The sequence below is a fragment of the Wickerhamomyces anomalus genome (assembly GCF_001661255.1).
Source record: "Wickerhamomyces anomalus NRRL Y-366-8 unplaced genomic scaffold WICANscaffold_2, whole genome shotgun sequence".
Classification (NCBI taxonomy): Eukaryota; Fungi; Ascomycota; class Saccharomycetes; order Phaffomycetales; family Wickerhamomycetaceae; genus Hansenula; species Hansenula anomala.
In genome coordinates this window covers 2,106,799-2,123,558 of record NW_017567111.1, presented here as the reverse complement: position 1 = coordinate 2,123,558, position 16,760 = coordinate 2,106,799, and the positions used below count along the sequence as shown (strand labels likewise).

The following is a 16,760-nucleotide window of genomic DNA, read 5'->3' as shown; positions in this document are numbered from 1 at the left end:
ATTAACACCAGAAAACAGTGATCATGAATGAATGAATATAGAGTTAATGCATAACTACAATGTAACTAACACAATGTAAAACCTCATGCAATATATTAGAACAATTAGAAAAAAAGAAACTAGTTATATAATAACAGAAAAACGAAAGCATTAAAAAACCAAAACCCAATTCATTAATAAAGAGAACATTCTCTTAAACCATCATATTCATTTTATTTTGAGATCTTTGAGCTAAAGGACTTGAACCTGAACATTCCACAACATCTTCATTATAGTTTCTTTGTCTTTTATTAGTCTGTGTGGTTGTGTGTTTTATAAAACTGTTATTATTACTTGAATGATGATATAAATTTGAAGAATCAATTGGAGAAGTTGTTGGAGTCATTGTTAGAGAAGTTGTGGAGAAATTTTGATTATATAAATCATTGGAAAAAACTGAAGACATTGTTGATGATGCTGAAGGTGGTGTTAAAGGTGAATTGAAAGTTGAGAATGGTGGTGGGATTGGTAAATGAGCAAATTGTGTGGAGATTGGTGTTGCTGATGTTAGTGATGAAGTTTGGAATCCCAATATGATGTCAATTATTTGAATTGAATGTTGTGATATTTCAAATTCTTCAATATTATTTATTGATGATGATGATGGTAATTGATTTGTTAAAGATGAAAATTTCCCCAAGAAGTTTGAAGTTAATTCAACACAATCAAATGATTCATCATTTTTATATTTATTTAATAAAGCTTGTGATAAATTTGTAAAAGAATTTATCAATAATAATGAAATTTGACGAATTTGAACTATAGTATCATCTGTAAAACCTGATAAAAATGGTTTTATAATATTTGGATAAGAATTTTCTAAATTTTCATCAAAAGTTTCATCATCACTTAATTCATTTGATAAATATTCATTTATAGATTTTTTCAAAGCTTCTAATGCAGAATTTGAATCCATTATATTACTTGCTAATAAATGACAAGTTATTGCAATTAAAGAAGGTGGGAATTGTAAATAATTTCTTTCATATAATGATATTTCACATAAAAATCTTGTTAATGTTGTTATTTTAGATAATTGATCATTTGATGAAATGAATTTATTGTTCAAATATTTCTTTGGAGTTGAAGTTATAAATTTTTTTGAATTTTTCAAACTTATTTGTAAACAATCTTCTAAAGAAGTATGAAGTAAACACCAATCTAAAGTTGATAAAATATGTCTTTCCATTTGAACAAACATTTCCTGGTCATAAACATTTCGACACATTATAGTTAATTCTTTTAAAGTTGGAACTCTTGATTTTTTATCTTCATATTTAGCAGCTAACCATAAAGCAGTACAACCAACTAATTGATAATGTCTTTTGAAAACAACTCTTTTGGAACAATATTTATCAATGATATTAATTGCTAGAAATAAAGTTTGAGGATGTAATCTAAAAGATTGATGAATCTCAATAATGAAATCTAAAAGGTAAGGTCTCATATACCATTGGATTTCAGGTTGTAGATCAATCATTGAACAATTGATTATTGAATTATTCTCCACTAATGAAAGGAAATTTGTAATTTCTTGATCATAATCTTGAATACAAATCTTGTTAGCTTGAGTTTCCAACATTTCTAAAGTTGGATGATATGCAGGAGGTTTGATATGTTTTGGAGGACCTAATTTTTGTACTTTTGGAGTCCACATTATGAAGTTATTATGATATGATTTTGAATGCAATATTAAATAAGTGAATAATAAATTATATGGAAAGGGTATATGACATTAAATATTGATGATGGTGATGATGATGATTATAATGATTCAGTAGAACGAACGAATGAATTACTTTCTCTCTCTCTCTTGTGTTGTATGGACTCTATGACTTTGTGATGATCAGTGTGTTGGATCTGGGAAAGTGATCTTTTGGGGAGTGGAAAGTATATATACAATGTGAAATGGTGAAAGGTGGTGGAAGTCGCCCTAAATTTTTTTCTAGCCTCGTAATGGTGAAGTATACGCTTTTTCGCGTCTTTTGATGGTGTTTTACCCTTTAAAGTACTTGCTTGAGGAATCTCCATCAGGAAATCTCACCTGTCTGAGTCCCTGTGAGATGTGTGTGTTGATTTTTCAATCGATGCGTTCTTCGATGGCTTCGAGCAGAAATTTGCTGCTGTTTAAAGTAAAAATGTACTAAATTTTCAGACGTGTCGACGCGTCTGTTTTTTGCTTTTCTGGTTCCAAAACGCGATTCCGGGCAGGGCTCCTTCTGGAGTTTAGGCGGGAGAAGGGGATTAGGCGGGAGGCTCTGGAAGGAGCCCCTTGTAGAGCTAGGCAGACGCTAGGCTGGGACGCGGACTGCAGTTTTTGCAAGGAGGTCCCTTTGAACTTTATACGGCGACCCTTTCTTTTGGAAACTTTCTCTGCACGATCTCGATTTGGAAATAATGGTGAAGAAAGGGCTCCATTATGTAAACCTAATCACAAGAGTCGAGTTTAAGCCTTTCTTTAGATCACATCAAATAATTGTTTTGTACTCGTTCGATGGTACTACAAGACGGTCATAAGTGGAGCATTTCGAGTTGAGACCCAATTGAAATCACTGGTGTCAAACACAGTCTAAAACAATATACAATACAATTGCTGATCCTCTCAATGAAGCCAGAAACCAGATTCACCAGATCCCATTCACATCAAATCACCTTGAATCCTACACGGTGAAATATCTTCAAAATTCAAATCGCGTGCCAATTGGAAACTCGAGAGACGCGTTCAAACTCTGGTGACACGCGTGGTGCTGGCAGACAATGTCAAAGGGATCAAAACAGGAACAACATATGATCAATGGAATTTGGAAAGTAAAGAGATCTTACACTTTTTGAGGCAAGATGTGGGTTTTGAAGGTTGATATGTTGAGTGTGTTAATCTGCTACTCGTTGAAGTGAGCCTCATTGGTATCTCTTCATATCTTGATGAAAGGTTTCTAGTCATAATTCATTTGTCAATCGATCAGGTTCTAATGTCTTTGTGAGCAGTTACCAAATTGCAATAAAAATGTTTGCATCAAGGCTAAGATGATCAATTGCTTTATCTTCTTATCTAATTTAGAACTAGGTGTATATTGTCCTAATGATCCAAATGATCCAAATAAAATATCTGCCATTATTGAAGGTTCAGCAAGTCGGACCGTTATGCAAATACCATCGAATTGAATACCAATTACTTCGATCTTTTTTATAAGCTAATATTTCTCTATGGATCTGCTCGCTAAAGAGTGAAAATGCTAGACGAAATTATGGGGCAATCTGATATTCTTTTGTTTCTTTCCCACGCTGTTTTCTAAGAAAAGGCTTTTTTTCGCGCTTTCTCGTTGGCTGGCCGGTGCATCCCAACACCAACTTGTGACTTTAAATGTATTCAACTCAAGAATGTCTTGAAACTTGAAACGTCTGCAATTGATTAACTTTACAACTTATATTGAAGTCATCTTGTTTGACTGTTATTTTATTTTTGAATGTGGAAAAGGAAATAATAACACAACTGATGTGTGTCTGTGCGATTTAGTGCAAGTGATTTAGCTAGCATATAGTTCAGCGGATCCACTGTTCGAATTTAATGGTTATCTATGTTTCTCAACTAAGGTATGATTCAATTGAACGGTGATTCAATTGAACGGACTTCAAGCCACAAGCTATGTTTCCATCTAGGTTCATACCTCAGTCGATACTTGAACACTCAACACTTCTGTGTCATGATTAGTCTTACTTGGTTTTGAAAAGAACTAGTAGCTCTTCGTGATTAATACATGGGGTTGTCAATTTTGAAAGATAATATTTGATGTAGATGGTTTATCCATTCAACTGTCTATGATTTAATCGCTTATTAATGCGTTTCTTCATCCCATCAAGGCTTCATAGGTGAGATTCAGGCTCACTCCATCATCAAGGGATGGATGCTACAACAATCAAAGTACTAAATATGAATGAGTTGCAATCTGGTAATTGAGTTATCCAGAACTAGAAAAAGTTCATATCGGCAAGTCCAGAAGTATTGATATCAAAAGAGCTGAATTAATGTTTATTTCCATAAGCATATTCAAAAAGTTAATTAGTTTGAAACTGATTTTGTCGTTAATTACGTTAATTAGATGATATCAAGCATCTTGACAGAATATCTTGAAGTTTTAGACCTCAATTATTAACTTGTTTCAGAATATAACATTAGTCACTGGTAAGAATCATTTGGGGGTCCACTTGCATCTAAGATAGCTATTGAATGTATTGATTAATGGTATTGGTGGTATTAGAGATACTCAATGCATGAACAAAGTTTATACTCATCTCTTTGGCATTACAGATGCTGTAAAGATATAAAATATGTTTCATAACCAATTTTCTGATGAAACTGGTCCTTCATTTGTTAATCCATGCCATTTTTTGATGATGATTCTTTGATCCCACAATGTTATGTGGTTATGAATTGACTTCCAATGTATCTGAGTGATTCAGGTGATCCAAAAAGCTTGAAGTTTGGTGCCTTAAAGGATAGTTGTTTCTTAAAATATTACGTTGATGGTGGATGCTTCAGTGAATAATCTAGCCAGCAATATTGTATATTGCAAAGAACTTATACTTTTTAAACCAGCTGTGGCTAAAACTAGAAGTCCGTGATTTTGATGCTTGTCACTGAATTGATTTTAAAAACGCAATGATTCACAAGTCAGATAATGATGATATTGATTTTTTGGCGAGATTCTTCCATCAACATTCAAGATTAGGTATATGAGAAAAGTTTGATGTATAGAAAGTTCAAATAGTACAATCAAACTTGATCTCTCATCCAACATTTCTACTCTTGGGTAATTTAAGAGATGAGCTGATCAAGTTAAGAAACAATGCATGAGATTCTTTATAATGATGATCCAGGCTTGTAGATAAAGTACACAGCAGGTAGGTACCACTCGTATAATATCAACTGAAACGTGAGATTGATATTCTTATCAATTTCAGCACCAACTTTGTAATTTTGACATATAATCAAATTCCCTTCAGCTTCAGAGAAGACCATGATGAGCTAACTCCGGCTGTCAATTAATAAAGCCGATATCTAGTTGAATTTAACCATTCAACATAGTACCAATTTGTTTGTTTAGTACTCTTGATTCGTAATGAAAGACCAAACCACCATCTCCAAGTTGTTCATGGTTTTTCAAGCTGAACAAATGCCTGAATTCTCGATTTGCTTCTTTTGCAGAATTTCATCCTTCTTTTATCGCTTCGAAGCTTCTTCCACAAAACCTGAATCCTGATAAAGTACAAGGTCCAAAATCTGGAGACAACAATTCATCTTGTAGGCTATTCTGATTTCTTAGTACTTACCCAGCAAATCATAGGCCTTCATCTTGTTCAAGGGTTTCGTCGCTTCTCTTTACACCTTACACGGCCCTTTTCTTCGCGCTCAAGGCATCAACTGGCAAATTTCAACCCGAGAAAAACGAATTTCAAAAGGCATCAGTTGTGAAAAAAGTAGGCAATGAGAAGTTCAAAGGGCAAAAGTTGGAATCTATGAGGGATCATTTCAAAGAAACGTACTGATAAAGAATTGAAAGATAAGAAGCGATTGAAGTTTGAGCACAACAACACAGTGCTCAGGTTGGAATAATTCCATTAAATTCAAATCATATGTAAATATTTTTAAAGCCCCTCCAAGCTCATCGCCGGATTTAGTAGGATCCTGTCCAGGTTTCTTTTTGAGGAAGAATTTTCTCTAGTTGAATAATAGAAAGTTTAAAGCCTAGGTAAACTTGATTCAAGTCAGATTTTGGAGTAACAACAACGACTAACCCCAGCTTCACCCACACAACAGCCGTAGGACTCCTAACAGGACAATCACATCTACATCTTGTGCCCAAAAAACACACATTTCTACACAATTTTCCCATACAAAACCAATTCGCTTCTGGCTTCTTGTGGTGCGAACCAGGAAATGTTATTTCCGAGCCGTTGCGCAGCTCTGAACTTTATTTTTTTGCCAAAATTTTCATAGAAGTCGCCTTTTGCGGTCTGATGTAATGATCGAAAAGACGTTTTCTTTCACCACTTTGGAGAATTTTGATACATGTACTGCTGCTGATAATGGTTTGTACGGTATTGCGGTAAATCTTGTTCCTTGGTGGGAAAAGGAGAAGTCTGATCCCATATATACTGAGCTTTCCATCTTGATTTTATTTTATTTTAAAGTTTTCTACTAAAACACCGTTTGGCAAAAAACCCTTTCCACAATCCACTCATAAACTACAGTCACGTACATATATTTTCACATTTCTTCATCAGTTCAAATTAAATATTCCAAGTTCCAACTCGAGTGTTTTTTTTTTGTCAAGTTTTCCTAGATTTTCATAAAGATGTCAAGCAGTTCAAACTCTGATATAAAGAAACAACAAAGTCCATGGTCAATCCCAATGGAGGATATTGATCAAAAAGGTGATTCAAGTGATTTGGGCAATTTTGAAACTTATCAAAGACAGCAAGATCCAAACCAATCAAAATGGAAAACTTTTAAAGACTCTTTTAAAAGAAAAGATGAATTAGGTATTGATGAAATTGTAAATGATACTGAATCACAATCAAGATCAATCAAAGACACAAGTAAAAAATCAATCAAGACTCGTCATGTTGCTCTTATTGCAATCGGAGGAGGTATGGGTACTGGTTTGCTTGTGGGGAATTCAAAATCTTTAGCCTTTGGTGGTCCAGGTTCTTTAGCAATTTCTTATATTGTCGTGGGTATTATGTTATTTTTCACTATGCTTGCAGGTGGTGAATTAGCTGTTGCTTATCAAACTGTTACAGGTGGTTATAATGCTTATTGCGCTAAATTAGTTGACCCTTCGTTAGGTTTTGCAACTTCATGGAACTATGCAATTAATTGGTTGATTGTGTTACCTTTAGAATTGGTGACAGCTTCAATGACTATCAAATTTTGGAATGATTCTATAAATTCTGATATATTTGTTGCCGTGTTTTTTGTCTTGATTATTGTCATTAATTTCGTTGGTGCTGAAGGTTACGCTGAAGCTGAATTTTGGTTTAATTTGGCTAAAGTGTTGATGCTTTTCGGATTCATCATCTTGGGTTTAATCATTGATACCGGTAGAGCTGGTAATGGTGGTTATGTTGGTGGTAGAAATTGGGAATTAATGTCATTTGCAAATGGTTTCAAAGGGTTTTGTGCTACTTTAATTAATAGTATTTTCTCTCTTGGTGGTACTGAATTTGCTATTTTATCAAGTGCTTCTCAAAAAAATCCAAGAAAATCAATTCCAACAGCCATGAAGGTTATCTTTTTAAGAATCTTTGTCTTTTATTTGGTTTCAATTATTGTTGTTGGTTTATTAGTTCCATATAATTCAGACAAATTGATGGGTGCTGGTCATAGTTCAGCTGCTCCAGTTTCTCCATATGTTATTGCAGTTGAATCTTATGGTATCAAAATTGTCCCACATATTATTAATGCAGTTATTTTACTTGCCGTGCTATCAGTTGGTAATTCTGCTTTATTCTCATCTGCTCGTACTCTTTATTCATTATCAGAACAAGGCATGGCTCCACAATGGTTTAACTATGTTGATAGAAGAGATAGACCTTTAAGAGCAATGCTAGTCTCAACAACTGTTGGTTGTTTGTGTTTTATTGCTGCTTATGAAAACCAAGAGTCCGTTTTCACTTGGTTATTATCATTATCTGGTTTATCAATCTTGTTTACATGGACCACCATTTCAATGAGTCATGTTAGATTTAGATCAGGTATGAAGGCTCAAGGTTTTAGCTTGAAGGAATTGGGATTTGTTTGTTCAACAGGTTCTTGGGGTTCTTATTTCGCAATTATTTTCAATATTTTAGCTTTGGCTGCTCAATTTTGGGTTTCTCTATTCCCAATAAAAGGTAAAGGTGCAAGTGCTATCAATTTTTTCCAAAATTACTTGGGCATGGTTATCTTTATTATTTTCTATTTTGCTCATAAGATTTGGACTAAAAATTGGATCTTGTTTATCAAAGCTGAAGAAATTGATTTGGTAAAAGATAGAACTATTGCTGATATTGATGTTATGCAACAAGAAGAAAGAGAAGAGGAAGAACAACAAGAACAAGTTCCATTCTGGAAAAAATTCCTAAAGATGCCTTTCTAAGCCTTTTTGCATTCTCTTTTGATATGAATTTTTATTTTTATTTGACTTTTGCTCCAGAAAAAGAGTGAAAAGGTTTGTATGTCTATCGGTGTTTCATTATATTCTTATTTATTTCATCATATTATTTTTTTTGTCATTATTATTATTTACTGGGAAACGGAAGGTTTTGTGATTTGAATTCATTTCTACGTTTTATCATGACTTGTTTGTCTTTTTTTTTATATATATTCATTCCAATTTTGTTTGTCTGCATTTCATTGTCATTATCAACAACATATCATATTGATGTTCAAACTTTTTTTTTGATCCTTGTATAAATATTTAGATTGATTTTTAGATTGATCAATGTATATTACAATTTGAAAACTAGTTAGATGTAAGTTTCTGTGAGCTAATTCTCTAAATATTATTCAAAGCGTTTGATTAAAAATAGCTTTAGTCAGCCATATAATGAGTTTAAATATTGGCTGTCTGGCTACATATAACTGTAGTCACGTGACCAAACTTAGCACACAACCCAATGATCAGTAGATTATCAAGGCAAGCATCGCTTTTATGGTTTTATATAGCTATAACACTTTTGTGACATTCCAACATGTATATTTATTAATTATTATATTGAAAAATGTCATTACAAATTTATTTAAAATATTGATTAATTTTTGATGATAACGTCCCCTTCTTAATTTAATCTCAAATCCTCTAAAATTCTTCAAAATCTAAAATTTGAATTTGTAGTCTACAGTCTCCAGGCCGAGTACATTAAAAGCTCCTACTCAATAAAAACCCAGTTCCATAATTTCCAGCCATTTTCTTTTTATTTTTTGGTTTATGTTGTAAACTAAATTAGTCAAAATTTAGTTACTGCCAAATGGTATCGGGTCAACAGTCCTTATCTTGATCAGGATCGAGATAAACAATAGGAAAACGTTTCGCAAACATTCCACTTCACAACAAAAGTTTTATTTGGCGAATTCACCAACGTCCACGTCTGGCAATGGTGCACCTTGATACTGGAAGTATAACCAAGAGTCGCCCTTTTGAATGCCCAACTTGCCAAAGAAGGTTCACAAGAATTGAAAATCTACGGAGACATGAACGACAACGTAAGTTACAATCACCTCTTCATTTCATCACAGGGCTAACAGAATTCGAATAGATTCACAGCAAAGACTTTCTTGTCAGCATTGCTTGAAATTATTTTCACGAAATGACGCTTTGAAACTTCATTTGAAACGATTCCACCAAAATGGGAGTATTTTGAAATCAGCAGCTTCTGTTAAGATCGATTCACCATTGGAAAAAGTATCAAGGGATAAACTGGAGACACTTCTACAATTATATTGGGAAAACTTTCATCCAACTTTTCCAATATTACACAAAATGACATTTCGTTCACCAGGAGATTATGACGATGATGATGATGACGATGATGCTACTATTATTCACGAATTTGCTCAAAACGCGCTGGTCAATATCATGTGTTGTATTGGTCTACGATACCTAAAGGATGATGAAAGCAAACAATTGAGATTAAGCTTAGAAGCCTATGTTCTTAAAAAACTACAGACACCTTCAGTTGAGGATCCTGCTTTGACAGATTTACAAGCATCTTTATTATACATTCATTGTGGGATATATTCAGGAAATGAAGAGTGGTTTAAAAAAGCTGAAATTGAATTACATTATTTAATTGAAATCGCAAGAGAAACAGGGATTTTCCAAAACACACCAGCTGTAAGCCAATTGGGTAAAGAATGGGATAAATTTATATTTTCTGAATCAAGAAGGAGAATATCATATGCAATTTACTTCATTGATAGTCAGTTAGCAACACTGTTTAACTATCCACCAGTCACATCACATTATGAAATCAAACACATCCTTCCTTGTTCAGATGAATTATGGGAAATGCCAACAGCTGAAGACTGGGAAGCCTATAAAGAGTCTCATGTTGAAACTCAGGGATTATATTTTTTGGAAGGCTTGCAAGATGCGTTGATATATGGTAAAATGTCAAAACCTACAAGCTCTTTTGGCGCAATGACTATTCTTTCAGCAATGCATATAATGATTAGACATATGACTCAGTATGCAGGGATTTTGGAAACAGTTCCCTCACATGCTCAAGATCCCTTTTCAAGACGTTCACAATTAGGTAATGGGTTAAATGGACTAAGAACGTTAATACCCAAAAATACACATTCGGATCCATTCAGACAGAAAACCATGTGGGATTTATTTGAATACTTCTGGAATCTTGCTTATATCCATTTACATTTACCAGACACTGTTATTACATCAGGTATAATTGAAGTCTCATTAGATGCTACTGTTGTAACTTGTGCAACCTTGGCTAAACCACAAAGTAAGAATCCACCAGGTATTGCTTTATTGAATAATGATTTCAGTCAAATTCCTTATCAAACTCATGCTTTGGCTTCAAGTCATTTAGGGTTTTTCCTGAGTTCATACAAGAAAGGAGTTCAGGAACAGAACCCAGCAATGACTTTCATGTTTTATAAAGCTTGTCTTAAAGCATGGCAAATATTGAATGTTGCCTTGAAAAAGGATGAAGCTGAAAATTTCGAATATCCTTTAGAATTGGATGAACAGAAAAGACAAATGTTGGAGAGTAAATATTTGATGCAAAGATTAGCTGGTGACATCTTGTGTAACTTGGAAGGTAGTACAGACTACAGTGACTTACAATATTTTGAAAATTGGGTTGAGAGTTCGTTGAGCTCATTAAACACTTGGGGTATAGGTGATTGTGCTTCTTGCTCATTCAGAGATATGTTGATAGAACCTCAATTTTAGGCCAATAAAGTGGTTAAATAGGAAAGTATGGCTTCAATTGAGTAATTGATATGCTTTAGAAGTTATGCAGGTCTAGAAACAAGTACAAGTGTAGATGGCAGCTTCATGTATACTACATGTGCCACCCTTTGGGTGAACTGCTGTGAGCGAATAAGGGAGCTTTGAAGATATAAAGAGGTGAAAGTGTAGATTGGGTGTATCAGTCATTCAACCTTTATGTTTGAGCAGCGGAGGTTTGATGTTTTTTTGACTTGGTTTTCCACATCAACTTATGCCTCTAGTTTAGTTCATGCTTATTGCATCAGTTTATCAAACAATTGTGCAACAAAGGTATCAAATGATACCTGAATTCAGTGAAACTGTTGATAAATTGTCTGAAATTCTTTTCAGAGCATGTTTCACACTCTCCATCCAGGTTGATCTGTGCTTCAACTTCTAAGACACAAAGTTGATCTTTTGTAGGCAAAAGTTGAGAGAAATGAGGTTTCACAAACTCATAGACTCATAGACTCGATGAAGAGAATAAGAGCGTAGCTAAACAGTTGGATTGAGTTGATTAATTCATATAACCTTCAAGAATATTATTGTAGTCATGTTGGGATCCTTATAAGTTGAAATTTGAAGCTTTTAAAGGAATTACACAGACCTTCCCGATTAGGAAAAGTAATTAAAATTTTTAGATCACCGAAATCCCAGTCAAAATTTTCAACACATTTGGACCTTTCACTTGTAGGCTATAGCACCCAACTAATTACACCTCCATTTTTGGGGCATAGGCTATGAATAATGGTTTATGAGGCACATGTACATTAGCGAGAAATACTCACAAACCACTAGGCACCTTACATATAATTGTTCCTTTGAAGACTGATCAAATTTCACGGGGATTGAAGAAACCTTCATACGTACCTTTTTACTACAGCTTCATCCCTAGTGCAAGAGTAGTCCAAACCAAAGTTAACACAAACGAATACTACTAATACTTAGAGTTCCTATTGAAAACCTAGATTAAAGTAGGTACCAAAAGGCTGAAAACTAGACTTTCTAAAAGTTAATTTGTATGTCTTGAAGAAATCTCAGATGCCGGTTGCGCTTCTTCGCGTCAAAAAGCGGTTTGGCACACACAATTTGGCAGATCAATAACGAACGTCGAACACTTTTGATCCATGAGCAAGAAGCTCGAGATAAATGCTTACAATTCTTTCCTGATCAAACAGAGTTGAAAGATATCCTGCATGGTTTGAAACTTGCCAGGATTAAAACAGAGGGGCATATAATGGCTGATTGTCGAATATATTTGATTGACTTGGAGCAATCTGTTCAGAAGTGTTTTCAATTTGTCAGTTTATCAACGTGAAAGCAACTGATAAACTTTGACATCTTAATTACATATGCAACGCCCCCAATTTACAATCACCTTAATTTTATTGTGATAGTCGCAATGATTCATGGCAGCAAATAGCAATTGGTCGAGAACTGTGTTAGACAGGAACATTGTTTCTTTTTCTGCCTAACGGAAAAACCTCTGACACATAGTTTATGCTTGATAAATTGATTGATTGTGTAAATCCACACTTGTTATACATCAAAATTGTTTATCCATGATCCAAATCACAACCAATAAGGCTTACATATGAGACAGGGGCTTTCAGATTCAAATATAAAAGGGCCTCAAAATCATGTCTTTTAATCACATCCATGTTCATTTTTTAATCATCAACCAAACACTGGGAAATCACTTATAAAACTACACATTAATTCATTATGGTCTCAATCAACGTTGTTTTACAAACTGCTTTATTTGCTTTAACTGTTCAAAGTGCTGCTATTCCACCATCATTGAACTCTTCATCATTACCAACTCCAGGTACTCCAGGAACTCCATTAACTTTCCCAAAGAGAAACTTTAACGAAACCTTGTCAAAGAGAGGCTTCAATGAAACATTGTCAAAGAGAAGCTTCAATGAAACATCAGTTGAAAAAAGATTATTCAATGAAACAAATGGTGTCAAGAGAGATTTAGGTGCTTCATTATCAGATCTACCAAAACCATCTCAACTTGCTGTTTCTGATTTCCCAAGTGTTTCAATCCCATCAATTATCCCATCATCTATTCCATCTTCATTCCCAGTTAAAAGAGGGTTTAATGATACTGAAGGTACCGGTATCTACAAAAGAGGTGAAGAACTTGAATCATTATCAGAGCCACCAGCTTTGAACGGTACAACTAACGGTACTAATTCTACTGGTCCAATTTCATATGGTGCTCCATCTTCAGCTCCACTCCCATCTAACTATTAGATCAATATTATTAAATGGGGCATGGTTTGCTTAGGTTGTTTTTTGATAAAATGATACAATTGATACAATACAGAGAAAAGGAAAATACAAAAAAAAGTTGTTAGTCCCGGTTATATCTTCGTTTATGTATTTCAGTTCTGGTATTCACGATTTATGAATACTCTCTTTTTCTATAGGGTTTTTTTAACTATTTTTGAATTGTCTTCGTTGAGCTAATAACTAGTGTAGTTGAAACTTGACGATGAAGCTACAATAACGTTTATTTCATTGAGTAAGGTTCATAATTGATGCAAAGAAGGAAAAACGGTCAAACTTTGATCTAATTAGCGCTGAAAGAAAGGATTAATCTGGAATCTGAGTAATCGTGGAACTACGCGACTCTGAATTCTAGAACCGTAACTGTTCCGGAAAGAAAACCAAACTAATTGACAACTGATATATATGTTTCAATTCCAAATTTAACGAGCGAGCCAGTTGCTTCAAAGGAGTGGAAAACTTCACCAGTGGTTGTTGCAGTAATTTTGATGAAGGTTGAAACTGATGTAATTGGAATTTGGTAGGCTATGAATCTGATTTGTGATTTTCAGGTACAGCACAAAAACGTTTCACAACCTACACCTTTCAAATTAATTAACCACCACATTTTCGCATCCAGATTCAATAGTCCTTGCAAATATTTTAATAATAGAAACAGACTCAAAATCTCGAGGCTTTGATCAAAAATCTAAGCTAATTTTGAGCTTAAATTAGTTCATGTAGGCAAAGTCTTTGATGAACCGTGAGATTGGCAGAGCCTCGAAAAAGCGCAACAAAAGCGCCTGGAAAATTCAAATTTATTCCAATTCTAAGTAATTAACACAGAATATCAAGTCAAAAAGACAACATTTCTGTAATAATTGATGTTCTTCGGTGATTCTACTTGATTCTTTAGTGGTCCAGATGTTGCTCGCTTGAATGATGATATGGCGTTGAAATTTTGACATGAAGATCAACAGCAATAGAGATTTGAGATCAGAAATTTTTCACTGAAATGATTAATTTTTGATAGAGAGACGATAATTAACTGTTTACATGTTCCCTATAGGAGAAGGTGAGAGGGCTTGCACCCTTTAATTTAATTTAGTTTGACCAAATGATCTATTTATGGGAACTGGAACAAAAAGAATTGATGTGGAGGAATGCTTTTTCAGAAAACTATTTAAATGGACTGAATTGACTACTTTGAGACGTGTTCAAATTATTATTCTTCAATATAATTAATCAAATCTAATTATCTACAAAAATATGGTCTTAGCTCAAACAATTTTACAATCAGTCTTATTCGCTTTGGTTGCAAATGCTGCTGCAATTCCAATTCAAGATGGTCAAAAATTCAATTCAAGTGCCTATTCAGTTCCACCATTATCAGTTCCAAGTGTCTCATTAGATCCAGGTTCTGCTTCAATTGCTTCTCCAAGTTTCTCTTCAAGCCCTTCAAGTGTTGTTGCCCAAAGTGCTGCTTCAAATCCTTCAAGTTTTTCATCAGTTTCAGTTCCAATCGCATCTCCACCACCATCAGATGCTACTGTTCCTAGGGTCTCTCCCCAAGATAAAAAGATAAAGCAAGAACAACAATACCAAAAGAGAGATGATGACGATGATGATGATGATGACAAAGATGATGATAAAGATAAAGATGATGACGAGGATGACGATCAATCCTCTAGTGCATCACCATCAGAATTCATACAATTTGTTTCATCATCATCAAGTGCTAGTGTTTCAGCTACTCCAACTGCAGATGATCATGATGATGATCATGATGATGACAAAGATGGTGACAAAGATGGTGATGGTAAATGATGAGATCACACATTTAATGTGATTCTTTCAATATTCTTTATGATTTTATGATTTTCGTTTTTCAAAATTAGCTCTAGTTTTTATTCATGACTGGTTGGGTTCATTTGTTTTTGTGCAAATATCTTTGAATATATGCAATCTTGGTTCTAAAAAACAATTTTAAGACTAATCGTAGTCAAGAAAGCTGCTGTTTTGCCAAAAGCTGTACCATACTCTCTCATTAGCTTCACACTTCTTATCTCGCTATATATTGGTCGAGCATATAGTACTGTCATGATACCACATATTCAACAAAATAGTTAATTACGTTCAACTGTTGCCTAGGAACTAGTGCTGTGATAACCACCACTCGAATATATAAGCTTGATTATCTGCCAATTCTTATGATTTCACTCAGTCATTGTTAAATGCAATACAGCTACTTAGCTCAAACGTTTTTTCACCAATAGATCAATCCGTGTAGTATCCATTCTTGTATAACACACCTTCTCTATATACATTCGCGTGGGGGCACGTGACGAGATTTGGCACAGTCTGAAAAAAACATTAAAAAAATTTCAATACTCTTTCTAATTCTCGTCTGAGAAGATAACAATGTTGTCAAGTATATTCTGCAGTATTTCTATGGTTCTCCTATCAGGGTGGCAATAAATCTGCTGAATATTTCAGAATACATGGCATGTAGAGTTTTTTTTGTGGCATGCATCTGGAAGGTATATTTTTAGTACTGTCCGTTTTCATGGTTACTACTATTGATGTACCTTCTCCATATTTTGGTTTATCTGTACTTTTACATCGTGGTCTTTGATAGTACTGGAAGGAAATTGGGTTTAGTACACGAAGTGTTCTCAAGACGCGTCTACAAAGCTAGTCTGTGGAAATTTCATGAACAATCTGAAAAGATTGAAAGCTTTCTTTTGAATGCTATAATTTCTGTACGATGTATGGGTGTTTCAAACTACGCTTTCATCGAATCCATGAAATATATGCTTTCATTTTTCACAATGGACCTGTAAGTTGAAATTTTCGTTACTAGTAAGTTGTTATAAGTTATAACCATTAAACGATACTTTACGAAGAGAACCTTAACAGGGCAACAAATTATCAAAGTGCAATATTATACAAAAACTTTAAGGCCATCATGAAGTATACGATTAATAAGCGTTACAGTAAACGTTGAATACGGATGACCGTTTTAAAATAGAAGTTTCGGGTACCTGATTTGATTGTTTGATGTTGGCTTGGGTCTTGGTGACCCATATACACTTGGCAGGTACCAGATCTATTGCTCTTTTGAAAGGGAATCTCTTCAGCTGTGATCAGCTTTTGGATAGATAACTGGTGAAAATGTATATCAGGACTTATAAAAAGTACATTGTTGAAGGGTAAAGCTTCAAAGAGATAGAATTAGTTATGTCTATTTCCATAGTTTTTGAGCATGTCTCAATGAAGACCGCAAATGAAGCGTACCAAGATTTCCCTTTCTTTCCTTTTTCAATTTGATTGAATACGAACTGGAGATTGAAGACGTATCTATGGTTTTCTATTTTTGTTTCCATTGTGTATTGTTAGTGTAATTCAGTTATTTTTAGGTCTCAAGAGAAGCAATGGAAGGTTATG

At 34.2% G+C, this 16,760-nt stretch overlaps 7 protein-coding genes across 7 annotated transcripts; 5 read left to right on the top strand and 2 right to left on the bottom strand.

Annotated features, from left to right (window-relative positions):
• Positions 1-721: 721 nt before the first annotated feature.
• On the bottom strand, positions 722-1,696 carry WICANDRAFT_28298 (cyclin family protein; the record flags this gene model as incomplete). The annotated part of the gene is made up of 1 exon (XM_019181470.1): positions 722-1,696. A coding segment is annotated over one exon (975 nt), but the record flags the coding sequence as incomplete, so codon positions are not given.
• A 3,321-nt stretch (positions 1,697-5,017) lies between these two features.
• WICANDRAFT_91033 (uncharacterized protein) lies at positions 5,018-5,563 on the bottom strand. Its single transcript, XM_019186272.1, has 2 exons — positions 5,287-5,563; positions 5,018-5,221 (listed from the first exon to the last, which is right to left on the bottom strand). Exons 1-2 carry the CDS (start codon positions 5,333-5,335, stop codon positions 5,106-5,108), a joined length of 165 nt encoding a protein of 54 aa, XP_019040698.1. The 5' UTR covers positions 5,336-5,563; the 3' UTR covers positions 5,018-5,105.
• Positions 5,564-6,254: 691 nt separating this feature from the next.
• WICANDRAFT_41453 (uncharacterized protein) lies at positions 6,255-8,337 on the top strand. The gene has a single exon (XM_019182563.1). The coding sequence runs from the start codon at positions 6,393-6,395 to the stop codon at positions 8,175-8,177; it is 1,785 nt and encodes a 594-aa protein (XP_019040697.1). The 5' UTR covers positions 6,255-6,392; the 3' UTR covers positions 8,178-8,337.
• An 835-nt stretch (positions 8,338-9,172) lies between these two features.
• On the top strand, positions 9,173-10,997 carry WICANDRAFT_52671 (C2H2 finger domain transcription factor; the record flags this gene model as incomplete). The annotated part of the gene is made up of 2 exons (XM_019182695.1): positions 9,173-9,283; positions 9,337-10,997. Coding segments are annotated over 2 exons (1,772 nt in total), but the record flags the coding sequence as incomplete, so codon positions are not given.
• A 1,764-nt stretch (positions 10,998-12,761) lies between these two features.
• WICANDRAFT_78113 (uncharacterized protein) lies at positions 12,762-13,298 on the top strand (the record flags this gene model as incomplete). The annotated part of the gene is made up of 1 exon (XM_019184665.1): positions 12,762-13,298. One exon carries the CDS (start codon positions 12,762-12,764, stop codon positions 13,296-13,298), a length of 537 nt encoding a protein of 178 aa, XP_019040695.1.
• Positions 13,299-13,412: 114 nt separating this feature from the next.
• Positions 13,413-14,096, top strand: WICANDRAFT_91030 (uncharacterized protein). Its single transcript, XM_019186271.1, has one exon. The coding sequence runs from the start codon at positions 13,862-13,864 to the stop codon at positions 14,012-14,014; it is 153 nt and encodes a 50-aa protein (XP_019040694.1). The 5' UTR covers positions 13,413-13,861; the 3' UTR covers positions 14,015-14,096.
• Positions 14,097-14,582: 486 nt separating this feature from the next.
• WICANDRAFT_78112 (uncharacterized protein) lies at positions 14,583-15,140 on the top strand (the record flags this gene model as incomplete). Its single annotated transcript, XM_019184664.1, has 1 exon — positions 14,583-15,140. One exon carries the CDS (start codon positions 14,583-14,585, stop codon positions 15,138-15,140), a length of 558 nt encoding a protein of 185 aa, XP_019040693.1.
• Positions 15,141-16,760: the final 1,620 nt, after the last annotated feature.